This window comes from Harmonia axyridis, chromosome 5 (genome assembly GCF_914767665.1).
Source record: "Harmonia axyridis chromosome 5, icHarAxyr1.1, whole genome shotgun sequence".
NCBI classification, from domain to species: Eukaryota; Metazoa; Arthropoda; class Insecta; order Coleoptera; family Coccinellidae; genus Harmonia; species Harmonia axyridis.
The window spans coordinates 35,125,000-35,149,038 of record NC_059505.1 but is presented as its reverse complement, the minus strand read 5'-3'; the positions used below and the strand labels follow the sequence as shown (position 1 = coordinate 35,149,038).

The following is a 24,039-nucleotide window of genomic DNA, read 5'->3' as shown; positions in this document are numbered from 1 at the left end:
TCCCCTCTCCTCAAACCAAAGATCAAGAAACGATAACTGGTAAGTGAGGTTATGTTTGGTACTTTCTCCACTTTTCAGTAGGAATCTTAAGTTTTGCGGAAAATTTGGTGGATCTAGTACGAGTGAGGGGTCTCTGAAGCCAAGCTTCTGTACTGTGTCCTTACGCCATTGAATGACAATTTTTTCCGAGTGGAAAATAGATCGCACAATGGAAATTGAAAGAAAGAACTTCGGACTATTTTTATTTGTTTTACATTTTTTGGAACTTGATTCTGAGTCCACCGAAGGTAGCCACCAAAACATATTTGGTTTCGCGTCTGTCTGTCGGTCTGTGTGTCCACACATACTTGTTATAGCCTCAACTTTTACAATTCTCATCTAATTTCAATGAAATTTGGTAGGGGGGTCCAGTTTGTGCCGTAGATGGTCCCATACAACTAAGAACATGCGCATACATGAAATTCTCGGTATTTTCAAATCTAGCGTTCTACGACGAAAGTCGTGTGCAGTGCTGCCAACCGACTGAGCTCAAATAAAGGTAGATAGAGGTTCGAAATTTAGGTAGATGTTGCCAAATTTAGGTAGATTATTTTTTCCTTTTTTTAGGAGTTTTGAAAGAACTGAGTCCATAGAATTATACTTTATTAATGATAAATATTGATGAATTAATAAAAAATATAAGGATTTACATAATAAAAAAAATTTGAAAAACAAAGAAATATATTTATGTAATAATTTAAAATTTAAATATATATAAAATAATGATAATTTTTCGCAATCACTCTTAAAGGTCTGGTTGCTTTTCTTCGGTAATGGACCACGACTTGTTTCTTCGCCTCCACTATCACTGGCACTGGATCGATTCAATTCAATTAATCTGCGAGCAATACGAACCTATCTATTTTTCCTACGTACATGCAACCATATTTTCTATCGCTATTTTTCTATCAAGCAAGTGCGTATTGAGGCGCAGCCATCGTTATTTATTAGTTTATTGCCCATTTCGGTCCTTTCTTTGCATCTGTATGTTTCTGAAACTCCGCCGCTGATATCCGGAGATCTTCGTATCCAATGGCGTGCGTAAAAATTAAGATGTGAAAGCGTTAATAAGGAATAAATTTTTTTAATAGTCACGTTACTGGTAAAACGCTTTGTCGTTGATCTAAAACCGTAAAGTTCGCGCGGAGCTGAATTAAGGTAGATCGAGCTCAAAAAAGGTAGATAGGTAGAATAGTTCGAATTTAGGTCTTCTTCTTTATGTGCCGTCTCCTTTAAGAAGGTTGGCTATCATCATGGCGATTTTTACACTTGAAGTTGCGGATTTGAACAATTCAACAGAGCTACTGTTGTACCACTGCCTTAGGTTGTTCAACCAGGAGATGCGTCTTCTTCCTATACTTCTTTTACCCTGTATTTTCCCCTGTACAATGGTTTGCAACAGCGTATACCTCTCCCCTCTCATCACGTGGCCCAGATACTGCAATTTTCTGATCTTGACTGTGTCGACTATTTCCTTCTCCTTTCCCATTCTTCTCAACACCTCCTTGTTCGTTGTTCTGCTCACCCAGCTTATTCTGAGGATTCTTCGATATGTCCACATCTCGAATGCTTCCAGCTTATCGGTGTCGCATTTCTTTAGGGGCCAGGCCTCCATCCCATATAGCAGTACTGGAAATACATAGCATTTAAGCATTCTGATTTTAAGATGTAGACTGAGATCTGTTCTGGTTAATGCATTCCTCATTTTTTGATTTAGGTAGATCTACCTAAATTTAGGTAGGGTTGGCAGCACTGGTCGTGTGGTAAGTGGTTTCAAGGAAATGTTAGCTATTTTGAACGTCTGTGTTGCGCATGCGTGCATAAGATCTTATCGGGGCCAAAGAGTGTTACAAGGGAAGGGATGATTTTTGGGAGCTGTGAAACTGAGAAAGAGTGCCACACTCATAGAGTAATAAACATAGATAGAGGAAGTATACGCAATTTTTACATGTCCCCAACATGGTTAGATTATTTTTTCGGATTGTGATATATTTTCAGATACACAATTTCATTATGAATGTATATTATATTGAATGAAATATACTTATTTCCGTGATTCCCAATTAAATATGCAAATTTGAATATTTGGATTCCGATATTTTTCCTAATTGTCGAATTTATAATGAGCAGTATATTTATTATTTTCTGTATCTACCTGCTGAAATTCAAGGTTTGGCAACTTTTGCTCTCCTAGTGTCATCGGTTGTTTCACGTAGTTTGGCGCGCTTGAAGTTCGTTTTCTGAAATTCTGATATATTTAGGTATTTAGTTAAATATATTTTGAGTTAATATGAAACGTTGATTTACTATAGAACATAAGAAGTACGTTCTTTGTGGAGAAATGAGTGAAATATCGTATCACTGATATGTTTTCATTTCCGCGAGCTTCATGTCAAATTCGATAGTTGATGTTGGGGACAAAATTAGCTTACTGAAAATGACATATGCTCCCTCTATCTATGTTTATTACTCTGAGGCCACACCTATTGGCAGTGAATTTATTTATTTTTTCTAAATTGATCTTTTCCTACAATAATTTATCTATTCTTCTAATTCTGAGGATTCTGAGCTCTCAGTCGTGGAGTTTTCGCGTGCTCGATATTTTTAGGTAAATTAAGAAGAATTATAGTCGGCATGTTATGGTAGTGCATATTTCCGTTGGAAGCAGCATTAGCGTCAACCTGTCAAATAATTTAATGTGTTTCCGACCATTCAAATATAGAACTTCGTCGACGGCCGACGACGCCTTGTAGGAATTTCTTGGATATGGAGCAGGGCGGCCAGACGCTTTGTGGCTCGATCTTGTTTTATTTCCGACTTCAGGAATCGTACTTTCGGTTCGAACGTGTTGGCAATTTACCATGATTATTAGTTTTCGTTTTTTTTGTTTTTAGATGTTTCGGGATAAATCATGTAGGATGTTTGTTTACTTCGTGAATCTTGTATATACGCTTCAGGTCGTAAAAAATTAGTTTTGTCCTGTACATTTCGATGTTTTAGCACTACAACTTTTAAACCAGAGGAGATAGACAAAATCTGATAACCCATTCTCGGTCTCTTTTTCTGAGAAACTAACAAGGGTAGTTTTTTTTTTTGGCCACCTTCTTTTGTTTTCGAGTTATAAGCGAAAATTGGAAAAATGACGATATCGAAAAACATTTATATCTCCGCTAATATTGATGATAGAGTTTTAAAATTAAAACATTATACAGGCACTTTTTTACGTAGAATCCAGTGGCGTGCTCATCAAAAGGGTCTTCAATTAAGAAGCTATGACCCAAAGTTATGTTTTTTCAAATGGGTACACTAGATTTTGTGACTTGAAATGCACAATTAAAGGTTATGGGAGTGTTTACTTAAATATTACGTCATGAGCATACGCTTATGGGAGCGTTTTCGTGCTAGTGTCAAATTAGACAGAAAAAGAGCCTTAATTCACTTTAAAACTTGTGTTTATAGCCGAAATACGTTGTTTTTTCTCTCGGAAATTATATACGTAGGTATATTATAGGAACGAATTTCTAAACCTGACATCTTGCCCATTCTCACATAGCGTTCTGTTTCGAAATCTCAGTATATCGACGAAATCGATCCTAGCCCAATAAATTGCATAATTGTAGAGATGTATTGTATTTCCCGCTACTTACCGCCGATCTTACGGTGATACCGATACACCCGTATATTAAATAATGGCAGCAATTCCGCTTTAATTGGCGGCCAAACACCAAGACGTTTCGTTATTGCTCTATTCACCTCGATAGAAATTATTCGACCGAGCACCACTTTTACCGTCCGATTTTTGTCAGTTTTCAACAGAGCATCGGGTCGATCGTTTCGTTTTAACGTTTATTTGCTACGCGAAAAGTCGTTTTCCGCAGTTTTCGATGTGCTACGGTGACGGATAGTTGTTGTAGTGGTTTGCCAGGAATTTTCGACGATGTGGCATCGCCGCAAGGATCTTAGACGGTTTTTGGGACGTCAAACTGACGGAATGAGATGTGAAAATGTATTTCGGAGTGTATTTTGACTGGTTGTGGTGAAGAACAGTTCATAGAGTGGGTGTAGAGATCGGTAATTTTGTTTGTTTGGTGATTCAGAGATTTTCTGTCATTCAATTGTCAAATTCGACGTGAATTGACAGTTCTTCCAGAACTACCGGTTTCTCATATATGGCCTTTTGAAATTGATGACAAAACTGTAGATTCGATAGAGATGAAAATTTGCATTTGGATCTAAAGCCTCTTGCAAAATTTCATGTTGATCGCATCACAGAACCATAGAAATTTGAAGAAGAATATTCTTCTTTGAATTTCTATGAATGAAAATTAACCAATATTTCCGTAACCATAGAAAATTCAAGAAGAATATTGGAAAGGAACTTCCCAATATTTCCGTGATTGAAGATTCAAACTTCATGCGAAAGTTCATGTGGATAGGTATGTCAGAACCTCAGAGTTATAAACATAGATAGAGGGAGCATATGTCATTTTCAGTAAGCAAATTTTGTCCCCAACATGAACTATCAAATTTGGCATGAAGCGCGCGAAAATGAAAACATATCAGTGGTACAATATTTCACTCAATTCGCGAGTTTCTCAACGAAGAACGCGATTCTTGAATTCAATAGTGAATTTCCATTTCATATTGACTCAAAATATATCGAAATTCATACCTAAATATATCAGAATTTCCGAAAACAAACATCAAGCGCGCCAAGCGACGTAAAACAACCGATGACACTAGGAGAGCAAAAGTTGCCAAACCTTGGATTTCAGCAGGTAGATACAGAAAATAATAAATATTCTGCTCATTATGAATTCGACAATTAGGAAAATTATAATATTCCAAATATTCAAATTTGCATATTTAATCGGAAATCACTCAAATAAATATATTTCATTCAATATAATATACATTCATAAGGATATAGAGCAAAATTGTGGATTTGAAAATATATCACAATCCGACAACGTTATCTAACCATGTTGGGGACATGTAAAAATTGCGTATACTTCCTCTATCTATGTTTATCACTCTATGGTCAGTGCCATAAAAAATTCAAGCAGAACATCGAAAACATTACGATATTTTATTGATAAACGATTCGGCAAATTTTGCTTGTGAATATAGAATACCATTAGCAAACCTCGTGCACAATTTTGTATCCATAGCGGCTTCAGAACCATAGAAAATTGAAAGGGAATATCGAAAAATTGCTTCTAGAAGTGGCTATAGTTTAGATCAACTAATAATGAGTGAAATTAGGAGGATCATAATAAAATCAATTTTTCGATCAACCAAATTTCCTCGATTCTGTTTATTATTCCGTGTAGTTTGCCTATAACCTCTTCCTATATATAAAATGTCTACATTCGAAATAATCATATTAATAAATAGATAATATGATAATAAATCAATAATCTTATCTTTCTCCCAACAAAACCTTGAATGATTACAAATCCCATATTTGCATTGTAATTATTTTAGTTCGTCATCATATTGTTTTCACAGAAAGTTTAATTAGAAGTGGATTAATGTCAATTTATATCCATACGCCAGGTATGGAAATATGTAATACCTTAATTGCTATAATGCATTTACGCCTTGATACAGGCGTATTTGAATTTAATTGACGAAAGTGAAGTTGTTAAATCTATTTTCTATCTCGTTGCAAACCTATACGTTGAAATTTTGATGAAGATTTTAATTTAATAATTTTTTATGAAGACATTTGAATCATAGAATTTAAAATGGTTATAATGACAACGATGTGTATTATTTTTTGACAGTTCTTATGTCATTTGTGCTGAGTAGTTGCCATTCAATCATGGAAAGATACACGCTACAACAGCGTTTAGAAATTCTTCAATTGTTTCATCAAAATCAATGATCATTTGTGAATATTGAAAGAAAATGAAGACCAAGCTTGGACATCATTTGTTGCAGTTGTAGAAACTTTTCTAGTTAAACATGAAGCTCAAAACTATGTTGAAATGGTTAACAAGATGTTTAATAGTTCCAAATCCTTAGGGTGCAATATGAGTATTAAAATACTCTATTTACACAGCCACTTTGACTGTTTTCCAGAAAATTTAGGAGACATGAGTGAGAAACAAAGTGAAAGATTTCACAAAGATCTTAAAAATATGGAGGACCTCTACCAAGGAAGATGGGACATGCACATGATGGCAGGTTACTGCTGGAGTTTAAAAAGGGACTGTTCAAAAAAGCATTCAAGAAAGTCGCGGAAAAAAAGTGTCGAGTGACTATTTGATTTTTTCAAAGTTTGTTTTTGTTTGTAAGTACGACATAATATTGTATTTTGTATAACTGAAATAAAAATTTCGTATATACTTTTAATTACTACACTTACGGATTTGAGTTAAAATAATGTAATTGTATTTCTCTAAAATTTGAGCTCCAAAGTGAAAATGAATACGATATTTGAATTCAGGACATCAAATTGATATAGAATGGGTTTAAAAATCTTCGACACCAAACCATTCGTCGTATGATTGACAAATTTGAAAGTGGTACCACGTATGGCTCAGAACTTGGTATTGGTATTCATACTCTTGTATCGTTCGAAAAAAAATCACTAAATTTGTCTACAATACGTCGAATAGTAAGTCGATCAACAGAATGATTCATTCTTCTTAAATTTCTCTCAGGATTCACAAATGAGCATTGGTTTTGATAAAACAATTTCTTAACGTTTTTGAAGCTTGTATATTTCCATGTTTGAATGGCATAACATACTGAACACAATTGACATGGAAGAAATATAAATAATAATACACAATCATGCATTATAACCAAATTGTATAATTCCTATTAGAAACCCTATCGTCTTTCTTACTAAAGTTTGAAGAATGTTAACAAGAATCACTAAGGTTAATGTAATTGAGGAAGACAACCATTGTACACGTACAATAGTATACAATGAGTAGAAATTATAAGGTGATAAATAGTTTTCCTTCACCATAATGTCCTTTGTCTTCTGAAATGATTTGTTTGCTACTCCTTTATGTAGAAAGTAGTCGCCTGTCTCCAATTGTTTTAATCTTCATTTGTCATGTTTGAATATTTTTGGTATGCCGATTTTCATTTTTGTTTTTAACAATCTTGTTCCTGTAGCCATTTGTGGTTTAGGTCAGGTATTGTTACACGCGAAATGTTAAGAATTTTTATGTCTATTCCCCAGTGATTGAAACACTTCCTTGTTTAATGTTTACTCAACCGTTTCAATAACTATATTTGACGTAATAATAAGTATATAACGCTGGTTGAATTCAATTAATTTGAAGATCACAACTGAAGCTTGCGAGGTATTGATTCGAATTCATTACCTACCTTATTTCCAAATAAGATCATGAACAGTTTATAATAAAAAGGGGGCATCCTAGTTGAAATATTGTTATTGGTTCGTCAGTTTTGAAATACGAATTTGAATATTCCCAATTTGAACGTGTTTCGTCCCAATTTGAATTTGATTCTTCTCAATTTGTATTAGTTAAGTCCCAATTTGAAGTTGAAAAGGTATAGTATTTTACTAGTTATACTTGTTACTCAGTATGAGAATGTTTAAAGTCGGTGCACTCAAAGAATCTACTTAACATTGGTATTATTAAACTATAATATAAGGATGCTCGAGAGGTCAGACACCCTGTATATCCCTCTTGCAATTGCATTGAAAAATATAATTGCTTTTTATCTTTCTGTGAGGCTTATCATTAACATTATAAGTGATAGATAAATATGCATTAAGCACTGCATCTTTTTCTCAGAAATCTTCGAATACTAATTGATATGCAGTATCTCATCATCTTCATTAAGTGTTTAGTTCAATTCGCTACCACGGAAGACTGTTTCCGGGAAGTTGCTTCCGATTTCCATGCCTTACTAGCTTCGTAGGGCAGTATTTTTGCTGCGAAATTGAAAAAAAAGCAGCGATTAAGAGATTTATTCGAGATTACTATTAATTCTTAATTTCTATCATTATATTGGAGAATTGCAGTTGAAATTTACTGGTAAATGGTATTGAAGAAGGGGGAATAAGATTCTTCAGCTTTGAATCGCCGTTTAGTATTTATTTAGTTTGGTTTTTCGATTGATACTGTTATGGTGTTTGTGTAGATTTTATTCGCATATGTTGAGATTTGTATTATGAGAGTTTTCTTAAATTGTTGAAGGAGTTTTGTTTGGTGGATAAGTGATGACCTATTCGATTCGTAGGTACTTTTCATAGGTTATAAATATTGATATGAAAATCTGGGTTTTCTACTTGTAAAACTTTCGAGGGTAGATTTAGAGTGTGAAAGGACAGCAGATAAAGCAATAAAAAATTTTTTTCTCAAATTTTTAATATACCAAATTTCTAAAATAAACGTTTGAAATAACTCAAGAAAAAATTCTGTTCATTAGACGCAAGAAATTAAATCTGGTGCAGAACTAGTTTTTGGCCACGTATTGCACTGCCAGGGCCATATCATTTTTTTCTCGTTAGAACCAAGCATAGAGTAATAAACAGAGATAGAGGGAGGCGCAATTTTTCATGTCCCCAACATGGTTAGATTACATTGTCGGATTGTGATATATTTTCAAATCCACAATTTTACTAGGTATATCGTTATGAATATATATTATATTGAATGAAATATATTTATTTTAGTGATTCGCGATTGAATATGCAAATTTGAATATTTGGAATCCGATATTTTTCCTAATTGTCGAATTTATAATCAGCAGATTATTTATTATTTTCTGTATCTACCTGCTGAAATCCAAGGTTTGGCAACTTTTGCTCTCCTAGTTTCATCGGTTTGTTTCACGTCGTTTGGAAAGCTTGAAGTTTATTTTCTGAATTTCTGATATATTTAGGTATTCAACTCAATATATTTTGAGTTGATATGAAACGTTGATTCAAAATGGGACCTAAGAAGTGCCTTCTTTGAGGAGAAACTTGCGAGTTGAGTGAAATATCGTATCACTGATATATTTTCATTTCCGCGCGCTTCATGTCAAATTTGATAGTTCATGTTGTCGACAAAATTTGTTTACTGAAAATGACATATGCTCCCTCTATCTATGTTAATTACTCTGAGGAACTAAGCTCCAAAATATAGGTACGTGTCAAAATTTTGGAACATAAAGTCAAGTCTGGATCAAGATATCGAAGGTTGACTGATGCTACATTCCTTATTGTTTGATAATTTGATAAGAATTAGTATCGTGTATTGACAATGCTCCTTGTCACTAATCGATGAAAACCACGTTGAAATTGAATCAATTGCGTTTCCAATTGCTTGACCACCCATCTGATTCTCCAGATTTGGCCCTCCTTGATCATAGATATCTTGATTCGTCGTCGAGTTACATGGCGTTTCTGAAAAATTGCTGTTTCAAATATTTCGCTTTCTCTTGGTTTCTGTTCGAGAGATTCAAAAAATTTCAGAATGTTTTTCCAGTAATTTTTAGTTTATATGATACTCATAATAGATCATGGAAATTAATTATAGTTTTAGGAATAAATGGTACATACTATATTTTTCTACGCAGTTATTTAGCCGCAGATTCGTTACTGGTTTTTCAAAAATGCAATCAATTTTGAAGATATTGATTTTTCTTCTTGATTTTTTTAAGGGACACCTCATAAATAAATGAAAAAATAATTAAATATAAGGTGTCCCATGAAAAAATGACGCTGAAAATTACATATCTTCCAAACGAAATACATTTTTGAAAAACCGGATAGCGAAATATTTTTAACAGAAACGCCCTGTAAGTCGAGAGGGAATCAATATACATTACTGTATGATCTTCTTTTTGATATCTTATTATTTCGAAAAAAGAGATTGGAAGTCCTTGAAGATTTTTTCTCTAAGTCTTATAATTCTCGAGATGCTTTCATTGAGCATCGAATTTGGGAGACCCTGTACATATACCAGTAGAAAGATACGTCTGCTCCAACTTCGGCAATCACTTCTTCATCAGAAAATGTCTTTTCTTGGAGCACCTTTTGATCGTTTGATCAGAATCTGAATAAAATTCATCAAGCCATTGCTTTGCTTGCACAGTATTTATTTAATCAAAAAAAGAAACAGTGTGCTACTCGAAACTCGTTTTTATCCATTTTTCAAACAACAGTGAACGCAGGATCACCTAACCTCTATTTTCCGAAATTTACACACCATTCTTTTGAATTTTGGCATTCACAAGAAAAAAGTAGTAGAGCTCTGACAGCTCCACTTGTGCTCTGGGCCCGGAACTTATTGAGTTGAGTGTTAAAAACTAACCAAGACCAGTATCGGTTCCAATTAAGCCCAGTCTACAATCAATATCCTCGCCTCATTAGGCCTCCACAAAAAATCAATTGCATTAGAAAAGAATCGAAGCCAATTAACCGAACAAAAACTTAATTTCCAACCATTATCACCTTCTCTAATTTCGCATTCACTCCGGTACCATTCATACGCAGTTCACACGTCAAACAATACACCCATACTCTCTCCATATCTCATTTTCGGCAAGCGGGCGTCTCAAAACAGCCCGAGACGCGTCAAAATCGGACGTGCAGTTCCGGCGTCCGTTAGGTGTGCAGGAGTAGGGTCGGGTCGGCGCAGCGGCCAAGACAGGAAGCGACAGAAGGTCCACGTGACCGCGTAGCTAATCAACGGAGACTTGGAGCGCTTCCAAGAGACTTCGCACGTAATTTAGACGCCTCCTGTGTAGTTTTCCTAGAGTTTTTACTGCCGCGGTGTACGCTGAGAGTGAAGGTGCTAGTGTGGTGACTGTGTGCGCCAATTTTTTATTTTTTTTTGGACGGTCGGAAATAGCGAAGGTAGGGCGAAGCGAATTTGTGTGGAGTCGGTGCTTGAGCGACGTTTTTCGCGGTGATCTGGGAGGTGGTGATGTTTGTTGGGTGATCGGATGACTTGTTTACAGAGTGTCTCAAATTATTTCACGTCGACTTTCCTTGTCGTTCATTGTGATATTATTTTAGGTTCTGGTCCGTATATCGCAGATAATTTCTGAGCGGTTAGTAGCGCGGTTTTCAATATTTCAAGTATACTATATACGCACCGTTTGACACTTGTCATTTTCTTTGACAGGATTTTGGAGGTTATAAATGGTTAATCTCTCATAATTTGCAAACAACTTAAAAGTTTTTGGTTGCTCTGAAGTGTATTTGTTTTATGATTGAAATAATTGAGAGTCTTTGAGTGTGAGATGTCATGGGAAATGTTCATAAACAATAATATGAAAATTAAAATGACAAGATAGTGGGCGTGGTTATCGAACCTCACCAGAATAAAAGTACGGTTGCTCTGGTGACAGATTACTCACCGATGTTTGAGGAAATAGTCACAGGTTTTTGAGGAATTTGATATATTTATTTATTTATTTATATCCCAACAGACCACAAAGGTCTCATTACAAGGATAAAAAATATAATATATACGGGACCCCTACTTACTGACCATAGTAACCAAGGTGATATACGGAACATACCCTTAGTATTAGGGATTCACGGTCTTGACTTGATATTCTAGTTACTTGACTTGAGCTCGACTTGGAATCAACTCAAGTTCAAGTCAAGTAGTAGTTTTTCAATGTTAAGTCAAGTACCTAACAAATAAATACTTGACTTGACACTGAAAAACTACTACTTGACTTGAACTTTAGTTGATTTCAAGTCAAGCTCAAGTCAAGTAACTAGAATATCAAGTCAAGACTAATACTAAACTACGACTACTGACTACAACTAAAGTTCAAGTCAACTAGTAGTTTTTCAATGTTAAGTCAAGTACTTAACGAATAAAAACTTGACTTGACACTGAAAAACTACTACTTGACTTGAACTTTAGTTGATTTCAAGTCAAGTTGAAGTCGAGTAGCTTGAATATCAAGTGAAACCGTGAATCCCTAATAATAAACTACTACTACTGACTACAACTAAAGTTCAAGTCAACTAGTAGGTTTTCAATGTTAAGTCAAGTACTTAACGAATAAATACTTGACTTGACACTGAAAAACTACTACTTGACTTGAACTTTAGTTGATTTCAAGTCAAGTTCAAGTCGAGTAGCTTGAATATCAAGTGAAACCGTGAATTCCTTAGTATATTCATTGTAGAAATGGCAAAACGCTGTGAGATGCCAACTGTTTTCTGGAAGTCACAGACTACTTCATCCAGTTAAAAATTGCGGTTTTTCCTTAATTCATGTTTCTCTTCAATAACTAGTTTTCATGTTAGGGTTCCCAATTAAATATGCAAATTCGAATATTTGGAATCCGATATTTTTCCTAATTGTCGAATTTATAATAAGCAGTATATTCATTATTTTCTGTATCTACCTGCAGAAATACAAGGTTTTGCAATTTTTGCTCTCCTATTGTCATCGGTTGTTTCACGTCGTTTGGCGCGCTTGAAGTTTGTTTTCTGAATTTTTGATATATTTAGGTATTTATTTCAATATATTTCGAGTTAATATGAAACGTAGATTCACTAAGGTACATAAGAAGTGAGTTCTTTGTGGAGAAACTCGCGAATTGAGTGAAATATCGTATCACTGATATGTTTTCATTTCCGCGCGCTTCATGTCAAATTTGATAGTTCATCTTGGGGACAAAATTTGCTTACTGAAAGTGACATATGTTCCCTCTATCTATGTTTATTACTCTGAGTTATTTTCTGACATTTGTTATGTCATTTCTGTTCAGTTGTTCATGCCAATTAATCATGGAAAGATACTTTTTAAAAACGTAGAAATTGTAAGACTGTTTTTTTAAAATTCAGTTTGCATTTGTTAAAAGTGAAAGACACTTAAGAATAATTCAAATTTGTTTACAACGCGACTAGTAGTGAGTCGATTACTGAATAATGTCGTCAATGAATTCTTAAATTTCTTTCATTATAATCATTTCAAATGGTTCCTAACGAAAAACCCTTTACAATGAAAAGTTCGGAATATACTCAAATTTTGTCTTCTGAACAGTAAAAGGATTGTCTTAAAATTCTGGCAACGCCATTATCCTTTGATCGTTGACTTCATGTTTTTGCTTAAAAAAAAATGAACCATACCTACCTGAATGTTGTTTACTATTGTTTTAAAACAATTTGTAAATAATTTCGGATAGGATTGAATGAACAGATGGCGTGTTGAATCACATTTATTTACTGCGTAATTCTAAAGCGTTTCGTTGAAAATGCGACAATAAAATCATAAGGATTAAAATGAGTATGATGTAGTTTGATGCGTCATAATTACTATACAAATGAATTATTATTATTTGATTAAATTTACCGGGTGTTTATTCAATTCTACATTGAGGTTTAGCGAATGAAGTTGAAATGTAGTTTCTTGGAATTGGATGTGGCTAATTTTTTCCATGTCGAGGAATATATTACTAAAAAAACCTATACTTTTATGGTTTCTCAGGATTTGAACAATGGTAGGTAGAATTTTAAGATTTATAATTTCAAATTTTTTTGGGATGACTTGATAGTTGAGACGCTGAGCTGAAACTCAGAGTAATAAACATAGATAGAGAGAGCATATGTCATTTTCAGTAAGCAAATTTTGTCCCCAACATGAACTATCAAATCTGACATCAAGCGCGCGGAAATGAAAACATATCAGTGGTACGATATTTCACTCAATTCGTGAGATTCTCCACAAAGACGCACTTTTTATGTCCAATAGTGAATCAACGTTTCATATCAACTCAAAATATATTGAAATAAATACCTAAATTTATCAGAAATTCAGAAAACAAACTTCAAACGCGTCAAAAGACGTGAAACAACCGATGACACAAGGAGAGCAAAAGTTGCCAAACCTTGGATTTCAGCAGGTAGATACAGAAAGTAATAAATATTCTACTTATTATATATTCGACAATTAGGAAAAATATCGGATTCCAAATATTCAAAGTTGCATATTTAATCGGGAATCACTCAAATAAATATATTTCATTCAATATAATATACATTCATAACGATATAGTAAAATTGTGGATTTGAAAATATATCACAATCCGACAACGTAATCTAACCATGTTGGGGACATGTAAAAATTGCGGATACTCCCTATATCTATGTTTATTACTCTATGAGCCGAATCAATATCGGCACGAGTAGCCAATTTATAACTCACAATATTATTTCAACATAAGACAGTCATTATCCTAGGATCCTTCAAATTTTGAGTTCTGGAATTTTAAGTATTCATTTCACTCAGAACTCTACGAAGTATGCTCGATACAAAGTCTCGTGAGGTTGATATTCATTTTTAGAGTTCAATTGACCATATTTTCCTATGGAAACGGGAAAGCCTCTCCCTAAAATTTGCAACTCGATTAGAAATAATTTAAATTGGATAATGAGTTTTGCTTTCATTATATGCCAGAACACACCAAGGAATCAATAAAATTCATTAATTCCCTCATGAATTAATTCATTTCGGTGAGAACATGGGAAATAATTTATGACTCAATTAATTCTTCAAGTCATACACTTGTAAATTTGCACATTTTAATGGCTTTTATGATCTGTTAGAGAGAGGCGGACTGTTTTCAGTTATCGTGAGACCAATATGGTAAGCTATGGATGGATCTGTGAATTTTCATCGTATTTCTTCTTAATTTCGAATTGCTGAATAGTTTTTTCAAAAGTTGTAATTTTGTATCATAATTCAATTCAACCATTTGAATAATTTTTGACTTGAAATTTCCAAACTACTAAAAGAAGCAGTCAGTACTGAGTCTAACAATATGAGCAATTTTGGTTTTTATGCCGAGATCTGATTGTCTTTTTCAGTTTTCTTGATACCTTTATTGTAACGGGTGTTTTTTTCGAGGTATATAACTTTAAGTTGGCATTACTGTTCAAGATGGCGACCGATTTAACAGCTGTCAAGTGATTTATTCTCAGTTTGGTTTGGCAATTCATCATGATTAGACACACGCCTGAACAACGCTTGCAAATAGTGCAATTTTATTTCGAAAATAATGGTTCTGTGTACGTATCGCGCACTACGTCCATTTCATTTTGTTTAGCGATGAAGTGCACTTCTGGTTGAATGGCTACGTCAACAAACAAAACTGCTTATCCTCAAGTGTATGTCGAAAGACTGTTACATCTAGAAAAACTGACTGTTTGGTGCGCTTTATGGGCTGGAGGAATCATTGGTCCGTACTTCTTCAAAAACGATGATGGCCAGAACGTAACAGTCAATGGTGATCGGTATAGAGCCATGATTACTAACTTTTTCATTCCTGAATTGAACAACCATGATGTCCAGGAGCTGTGGTTCCAACAAGACGGCGCAACATGTCACACAGCTCGTGCCACAATCGATTTATTGAAAGGCACGTTTGGTGACCACCTAATTTCACGTTTTGGACCTGTGAATTGGCCTCCAAGATCTTGTGATTTAACACCGCTAGACTACTTTCTGTGGGGCTATGTAAAGTCATTGGTCTATGCGGATAAGCCACAAACCTTGACCATTTGGAAGACAACATTCGCCGTATTATTGCCGATATACGCCCACAAATTTTGGAAAAAGTCATCTAAAATTCGACGTCCAGATTGGACTACATCCGAGCTAGCGGTGGCGGTCATATGCCAGAAATCATATTTAAAATGTAATGACACGAGATTATCTTGCGGATAAATAAAATTCATGTCAATCGAAGAATCCATCGTTGTTTTATTGCAATTTAAAGTTCTATAGCTCTAAAAAAAACACCCTTTACTTGAATCCTTATAAATACTCTGTTCTATTTTTAGAAACTACAGTGTGTTATGATAAACCTGAAATAAGATCAAAACTGCCCCTATTATTACACAATATAGGTAATACCCAAATTGTTAACACAATATTTTTGGTAGTAACCATAGAAATTATAGCTCTTCTTTTAATCGTGATAAACTACCAATCAGTAACGGCTGAACCAGTTCAATTTTTTTTAATCTTTCGATATGAAAATGAATAATGAATGATTCAACAAATCGATGAATACTCAGCTTCTTTCGTGATGTTGATGTATGTAAAATTGGCACTAAACATACAACCACGTACAAACCTCATAGTAAGATGAGAATGAGGCTAAATGTTAATTCGCAGAAAATGTATTCATAATGCTTACGTCATTCTATGCTGGCTATTTCTGGACGTGAAATATTGACTGACAACATTTCGCCTCAGTTCGATCGATTTTTTTCAATTTGGGATTGGACTTCAACCAAGTTGATTTGTTCTATGGAATATTCTCACGAGAAGGAAAGTAAGAAAATGCATTGCGTGCATTTTTCAGTTCATTTATTGAAATATTTCAAGATTTTACATATTATCTTGTCCATAAATTAATCATTTCATGGGTTATTTGTTCCTTATTGTTCAAACTCACTGAAACAAAAGCAAATACGTGTTAATAGCTAATATTATGCATAATGTCGATTTCGAATATCAAGGATAGTTCAATCCATATTTATTCAGAATTATACTTCTTTCTGGTAAATTTTCTCTAATACTGAACCCTGAAATCGATTAGGTATCATATCGGTAGATAAGAAGTTATCTTTGTGTCACTTTTGGTATGCTCAGATAACAAGCTGTACGAGAGTGCAGACATTATTTCAGTACAGACTGTCTCAAAATCGAAAGCGTCTCGAGAACTATAAGGTTGAAAGAAACCTTATCTTCAAGGACTTCCGATCTCTTTTTTCGAATTAATGAGATATCAGAAAGCAGATCATAGATATATTGATTTGTTCTCGAGTTACAGGGCGTTTCCGAAAAATAACTGTCTCAAATATTTCGCAATTTTCAAGGACAATTGAAAAGTCCTCGGTCTACCATAGTAGGTAAAACACATTTTTTTGGCAAAATTCGATTGTATTATTCAACATAGTTGCCTTCGAGAGCGATACAGCGATTATAGCGATCTTTCAACTTTTCGATACCATTTTGTTGTACGATTTGTCTTCAAACACTGCTCAGAATCATTAACACGTTGTTGCTTTTGATCGATTGTGAGCTCGTGCGGCTCCTATTTTGCACACAGCTTTCTCATGTACAAATATTCGTGAAGAATATGATGTACACGTTCAGATGATATCTTCACAATGTCTGCTATCTCGATCACTTTCACTTTACGGTCATTTCAAATTATTTTGTTAACTTTTTTGATTTTTTCGTCGGTGACAGCCTCTTTTGGGCGTCCACTGCGTTCGTCGTCTTCGGTGCTCATTTCACCACGTTCGAACTCAACATACCAATCAATTATGGGTGATTTTCCTGGTGCAGACCCCGGAAACTCTTCATCAAGCCAACATTTCGCTTCAACTGTATTTTTTCCCTTCAAAAAGCTATATTTTATCAGCACACGAAATTTTTTTTCCTCCTTTTTTTTTTCAAATAACAAAAGTAGCTACACTCAGAACGCAATATCTCACAAACTAATGGTCGGACTGCTGTCAAATTTTGACACGTATCGTTTGAAGGTTGGTACTAACTAACAATCATATGGATTTAATACTAGCACCGCCATCTGTGCATCAGACCGAGGACTTTTCAATTGGCCTAATAACGAACGAAGCAAGAGATTTACGATTTGAATTCTGATATCTGATTATTTTGAAAAAAGACACCTTCAAGATTTTTTCCCTAAATCTTATAATTCTCAGTTCTTTTCTCCTTTTATTTTCAAATGATATTCTGTGAAATTCAGTTCAGGAAACACCTAATATTTGAGTTATTGCTCGGGTCATCAAATATATTATGCTCTGCTCTGGAATGATATTCGTGTCATCCAAAACGCCATATGTCCTATAGGATTTCCGTGGAAAGTTCATCAAGCTCTACGCGTATTCATTGCGAAAGAAGCCCAATAAGAGTTTGATTGATAACCGGCAGGTTCGGCCTGAAAGTCGATCTTTTATTCATATTAACGGTCATCAATGAAAGCAATATGCGTTCTGAACGATATCAGATTTCAGGATGTACGATTTTCCAATGGAAATAGTGAATGTTTATTAATTATTAAATTCATATTCTTCACCATAAATCGTTGAGAAGTACCGCCCGACAAGGTCACTCTCATTTGACCTTGTGGTTCGAAATCGATAAGATGATGAAAAAATTACGTTTGTGAAATCAAGGTTCAACATTATGAACGGTAATTAAATTGACACTTTTTGACGTGTGCATCCAATACATTAACAGATCGCTTCATTTTTTCGTCACAATGTCTGTATTTTTCGAATTTTGTGCCGAGGATGGTATGAAACGATTAGGTTCGATTGACTGATGACGAATCCGTCAAATTCAAGTCTGACCTGCCGTAAACACAGTAACTCCCAAACAGAAAACAGAAACATCTTGAAAATTTCAGGATAGGTTTGGCTCTTGAATGCCACGGTTGCCATTCGAGTTTCTGTCAATTTCAAAACTGCAGATTCCATCGAAATATTTACGTTCAGAAGAAAATAATAATTTCGAGGATGATCGCGTAACCAGAATCATTGAAAACTCGAGGAGATCATTGAAGAGAAAGTTTGCCATTGAAAATATAACGAACGTTGTGGTTATCAATAGTATAATTTTGACAAAGGACCAGGCAGTAGCCTAATGGAAAAATTGTCACCGGTTCATTTTTCGAACTCAACCCTATGACTAGTTTTCGAGATACAGGGTGTCGAAGTTTGAAAATGGGATTTCTTTAAAGTAAAATATCTCCTAGAAAAGATCTTGAATGAAACAGTTTAGCGCGATCTTAACCATAAAGTAATAATTTAAGACCTGTTTTTAATTAAAATTATTGTTATATACGGGGTGAGTCAAACATTATTCGAAATGAAATTCGTTCAGTTCATAATTCACCCTATAATTGAAGAAGTCAAGCTTGGAATTTTCCAATATTTCGTGCTCTTGATTCAAGAGCACTATTGTTATGTCAAACAGTACCTGTGACCAAAAGTTTAAGATATTCTACAAAATTCAGAAAAATAAATAACTGGTAACAATTTTTCCATTGAGGTGATGCCTGGTCCTTTTGAAAATTACTTGAATGATAGGTTTAACATACGAATGTTGATTTTACATTGGCCGAAAGAGAATTTAGTGCTATTTTGAATACTTACTTTCATAGTTTGCAAAAGAAAATATTACGAACTCTGTGGTTCCCACACAAATATCATGTCAGAGTAATAAACATAGACAGGGACCATATGTCATTTGCAGTAAGCAAATTTCGTACCCAACATGAACTATCAAATTTAACATGAAGCGCGCGGAATTGAAAACATATCAGTGATACGATATTTCACTCAATTCGCGAGTTTATCCACAATGAACGCACTTCTTATGTGCGATAGTGAATCAAGGTTTCATATTCACTCAAAAATTACTGAAATAAATACCTAAATATATCAGAAATTGAGAGAACAAACTTAAAGCGCGCCAATCGACGTGAATCAACCGATGACACTAGGAGAGCTAAAGTTGACAAACCTTGGTGTTCAGCAGGTGGATACAAAAAATTATAAATATTTTGCTTGTTATAAATTCGACAATTAGGAAAAATATAAGATCCCAAATATTCAAATTTGCATATTTAATCGGGAATCACTCAAATAAATATATTTCATTCAATATAATATACATTTATAATGATATAGAAAAATTGTGGTTTTGAAAATGTTTCACAATCCGACAACGTAATCTAACCATGTTGGGGGACATGTATAAATTGTGTATACTCCTTCTATCCATCTTTATTACTCTATGAATAACATCGACACATTACTTCTGCTCTTCTGTGACATCCCCGCTTTCAAGCATAGATTTTGACAACTGTCAAATTCGTTTCTACTTCCGTTTTAATGTCTCCCTATCACATCGCGTCTTTCAGTTTTTCACACAAAGCAGCAACTCCACACAAATATCTGTATTTAGTGCAAAACGCAAAAGTTGACGTCGACGTGGATTCTTGAAACCGACGCGTCTTAAGAGTGGCGCCATTTATAGAACGTTTCAATTGACAAAGAAGTCTTGGCGCGTGTGATGCCTGAAGACAATGAGTGTACCAGGGGTTAACGAGGAAGCCCCGTATCCCCCGCCACTGGTCTCGGGTCAGCAGCAGCGTCGTCGGCGACGTCGTCTGGTGTCTTCTTGTTCAGTATGCAACGTTTCCAGGGCAGGCCCCGCGTGAGGTCCGGACGCTCGGTGAACATCAGCGACTGGGAGAAGCAGAGCGAGATTGTGGAGAATTGGAATGATGGTATGAAATTTTGTTATTCGAAAAAAAATAATTTTTTTTTGACATTTTTTTTGGTGATTTTGGTGGTTGGTGTTGTGAATCGGGGTGTTCCGGTGCTCTTGAGTCGTTCAGCTGGGTGTATACGGGGTGAGCTTTTTCAGAATTTATGGTGAATGTAAACATTACGTTCTTTTTGGGCGACGTTCTCGTCGTAAGATTGTAATTTTCGAAATTTGAGCCAACTATGTCCCTCGTTTCAATTAAAACCAATCACAAACCCCTCAATTTTGAATGACGAATGGATTCTAGATGGAAAAATTGTATGACAGCACCTGTCAGCAATTTTTTAGAGTTTACCTGCGGCTAAGATGTCTGAAAACATGGTGAATAAACTCGTCAATTTTTGAATGGAATGACCAAATTGAAAATATTAGTTTTATTTCTTGGCGGCGCCACAATGTCATTCCTTTCATTCTATCATTTTCATTTGAAAAAAAAAAGTGGTCTAGTGTTTCATCACTTTCGGACTTCGGTCCAGCCTGTATAGTCAAAAATTATTTGATCTTATGCGCTGAGTACTGTCGATTCCGTAAACATTTGAATCAAGAATTTCAACAGTTTACCGATCGAGCATTATTGACTCACCATTTATAAAAAAACTCATGTCATTCGTTTTTCAATGGTTTTCCAAACTTAGCATGTAATCAATTAAGAGGGATTATTACCATAGGGCTTTCCGCGTATTAGTCAAACTTTGTACGGTGTACGAAGTTGTACATTCACTTCAGTAGTTTTACCTCTTTTGTAAGGATTTTTTTTAGGTTTTTTTTCACGAATATTTGAAAAATACTTTGTACATTGAACATTTCATCAAATCTTTTGAGAAAAACGGAGTCACCAACCTTTTTTTTTCTTTCTCATATCAAAAATATTGTCATTCTACATTGTAGATTATTGTTGGAAGAAATTATGTGAAAAACCCATAAAAATCGGTGATTGTAAGAGGAAAAATCTATAATTCCGATTTTTGAACTGAACTGTCACGTGGTGTTATTCCCTCTTGAGTGCGAGAGTTTTTAGAGGGTAAATCTTTGTCGAAAATTAAAGAGGTCTTCCGCTGAGTTACACCTGGAAACCACTGAAGATGTTTACCGCAGTAGTAAGCGAAACTTCAGGTGAAAAATTGACAATAGACCACGTCTAATAAGCCCGGAATTTTCCAAATCTTTCGAACAACCAACAGTGAAGAAAACCTTCACCATTATACAGGGTGTTTCCTAAACATGCGGCAAAAATTCAGGGGGTTGTTCCTTGGACTATTTTAAGCATGTTTTGTCCTTGGATGATTTTTGAAAAACCTCTTTGTTTCGAAGATACAGGGCGAACAACATTTTTCATATTTTTAAAATTAATAATAGTTTAAATAAAAATGCGTACCGCACTGTGTTTACTAAGTAGGTACAATTTATTTTTCAATTTGTTTAACAACATTCCAATTACTAAAAGCGGCCAGATTATTTCCTATGGGGCCATCTAAAATCATTAGTTTATACCACTCCAGTAGAAAATGTGGAAGACTTGCGAAATCCGATCATTGCTGGGTGTAACTTAATAAGAAATGATCCTGGTGTTTTTGAAAGGGTTCGGCAGTCAATGAGGAGAAGATTGGATGCTTGTATGCTGGCTAGAGGTGGTCATTTTCAACAGTTTTTGTAGGTTGAGTTGAATTTTCATGTAATTTTTCATAATAAAATGTTATTATCTGAAATTTTGTTTCCCCTATATCTTCGAAACAAATAGGTTTTTCAAAAATCATCAAAGGACAAAATATTCTTAGAATAGTCCAAGGAACAACCCCCTGAATTTTTGCCGCATGTTTAGGAAACACCCTGTATAAGATTCAATGTGACATCTCTAACTCATAAATACAGAGAAACACGTCAAGCATGTAGTAAACATATTTTCTGGAAACGAACGCGCAAAAAACTTATAATCATGCATCGGCGCTTTTTTCGAATTTTTCTTCTAATCGCCATCGGGAAACTGGCGACCTGCCGTTGGAATTCCTCTGAAAAAAGCCGTTGGAGGCGCTATAGGAATTCCGAACAACCGTTCCCGGTTCCCCGGGGGGGATGTCGGTCAACTCGGCAATCGGAAAGTGCGAATCTCGCGGCGGCAATCTGGGCAAGACCGCAACACGGGACTTTGACGTTTTTCACCGAGAAAAGCCAAAAGCTCCCGCCTGAGGCGTCTGCGAGAACGTTTCCGATCGCGGTATGCGTGGAATTCTAACTGACCCTCTCTACCAGCGTCGACTCGTCGACGGTTATCAATTTTTACATGTCTTCAACGTGGTTAGGTTAGGTTGTCGGATTGTGATATATTTTCAAATCCACAATTTTACTATATCGTTATGAATGTGTATTATATTCAATGAAATATGTTTATTTAAGTGATTCTTGATTAAATATGGAAATTTGAATATTTGGAATCCGATTTTTTTCCTAATTGTTGAATTTGTAATAAACAGAATATTTATCTGAAATTCAAGGTTTGGCAACTTTTGTTTTTCTAGTGTCATCGGTTGTTTCACGTCGTTTGGCGCACTTGAAGTTTGTTTTCTGAATTTCTGATATATTTAGGTATTTATTTCAATATATTTTAAGTTGATATGAAACGTTGATTCTCTAAGGAACATAAGAAGTGCGTTGTTTATTGAGAAACTCGTGAATTGAGTGAAATATCGTATCACTGATATGTTTTCATTTCCGCGCGCTTTATGTCAAATTTGATAGTTCATGATGGGGACAAAATTTGCTTACTGAAACTAACATATGCTCCTTCTATCTATGTTGATTACTATGAGGTCAATGTTATTAAATATATTGAATATATCTTATTTTCTGTCTTTAATTTCCTATAGAGCATTTAGCTACAGTGACTTAATAAAACACAGTGGTGACAATTCCTTTCGAATTGAGCCTACGAATGGGGAATGTGGACATAGAACTTGTCTGAACTGAACTGACACTTTGTCGAAATTAAAATTATTGGACTTGATAGTTTTTGTTGGTATATAGAACAAATTTATTCAACTGCAGAATACTGCAGTGACTAAATGGGCCTTACATTTTGAATAAATTACAAATATCAGGTAAACGGAAAATGTAAACAACAAGCCGCCATATTTAGACTCAGCCAATCAAAAACGAGACCACGCTTGTCGCCACTGTGGTTTATTAAGTCACTGTACATTTAGCCACGCAATCGGTAAACAAGGCTTCCCGCCTTGGCATCAGCTACCCCAAGTAATCCGGAAAACTGATCCAGCAAAAAATGACCAAATTCGAAACTTGAAAACCTTTCGACGAGCCGCCGCTGCTCCGTACCCGGCTCTGGCCAGTGCATCTCGTTTCCCATTTTTGCGATGCGAATCGCCGCTGACCTACCTGTCCGACGCATTCTCCGTTCGTTTTCTAGGCGAAGCGAACGCAGGGCGAGGTTGTTCGATTTATCGCCTAGGTTTCGAGCAATGCACCTGAGCGATCGGCTTAGAAAGTCCATCGAGTGTTGTGAAGGGTATTCGATTGCTCACAAGGCGTCGAACGGTCTTCTCGATATCAGTCCCATTCCTTTCGAATGAAATAATTGCTTGTCCGTTTATTGTTTCCAATGATGATACAGCTGTGGGATTGTTAGAAGAATTAATCTCTAAGATTGTCAGAGTAATAA

At 35.1% G+C, this 24,039-nt stretch overlaps 1 protein-coding gene across 4 annotated transcripts in view; it reads left to right on the top strand.

The window, feature by feature from the left end:
- Positions 1 to 24,039, top strand: part of LOC123680362 (trafficking kinesin-binding protein milt) — a 94,424-nt gene continuing 70,385 nt past the window's right edge. The window contains exons 1-2 of one of the 4 annotated variants that reach the window (XM_045618209.1): positions 10,703 to 10,879; positions 20,004 to 20,328. In XM_045618209.1, coding sequence (XP_045474165.1) covers positions 20,229 to 20,328 — 100 coding nt within the window. In that variant the 5' untranslated portion in view covers positions 10,703 to 10,879; positions 20,004 to 20,228. Of the gene's footprint in view, positions 40 to 5,558; positions 5,599 to 10,702; positions 10,880 to 19,959; positions 20,329 to 24,039 lie in introns of those variants that run through there. The other 3 variants (XM_045618210.1, XM_045618215.1, XM_045618212.1) reach the window with 3 other exon arrangements.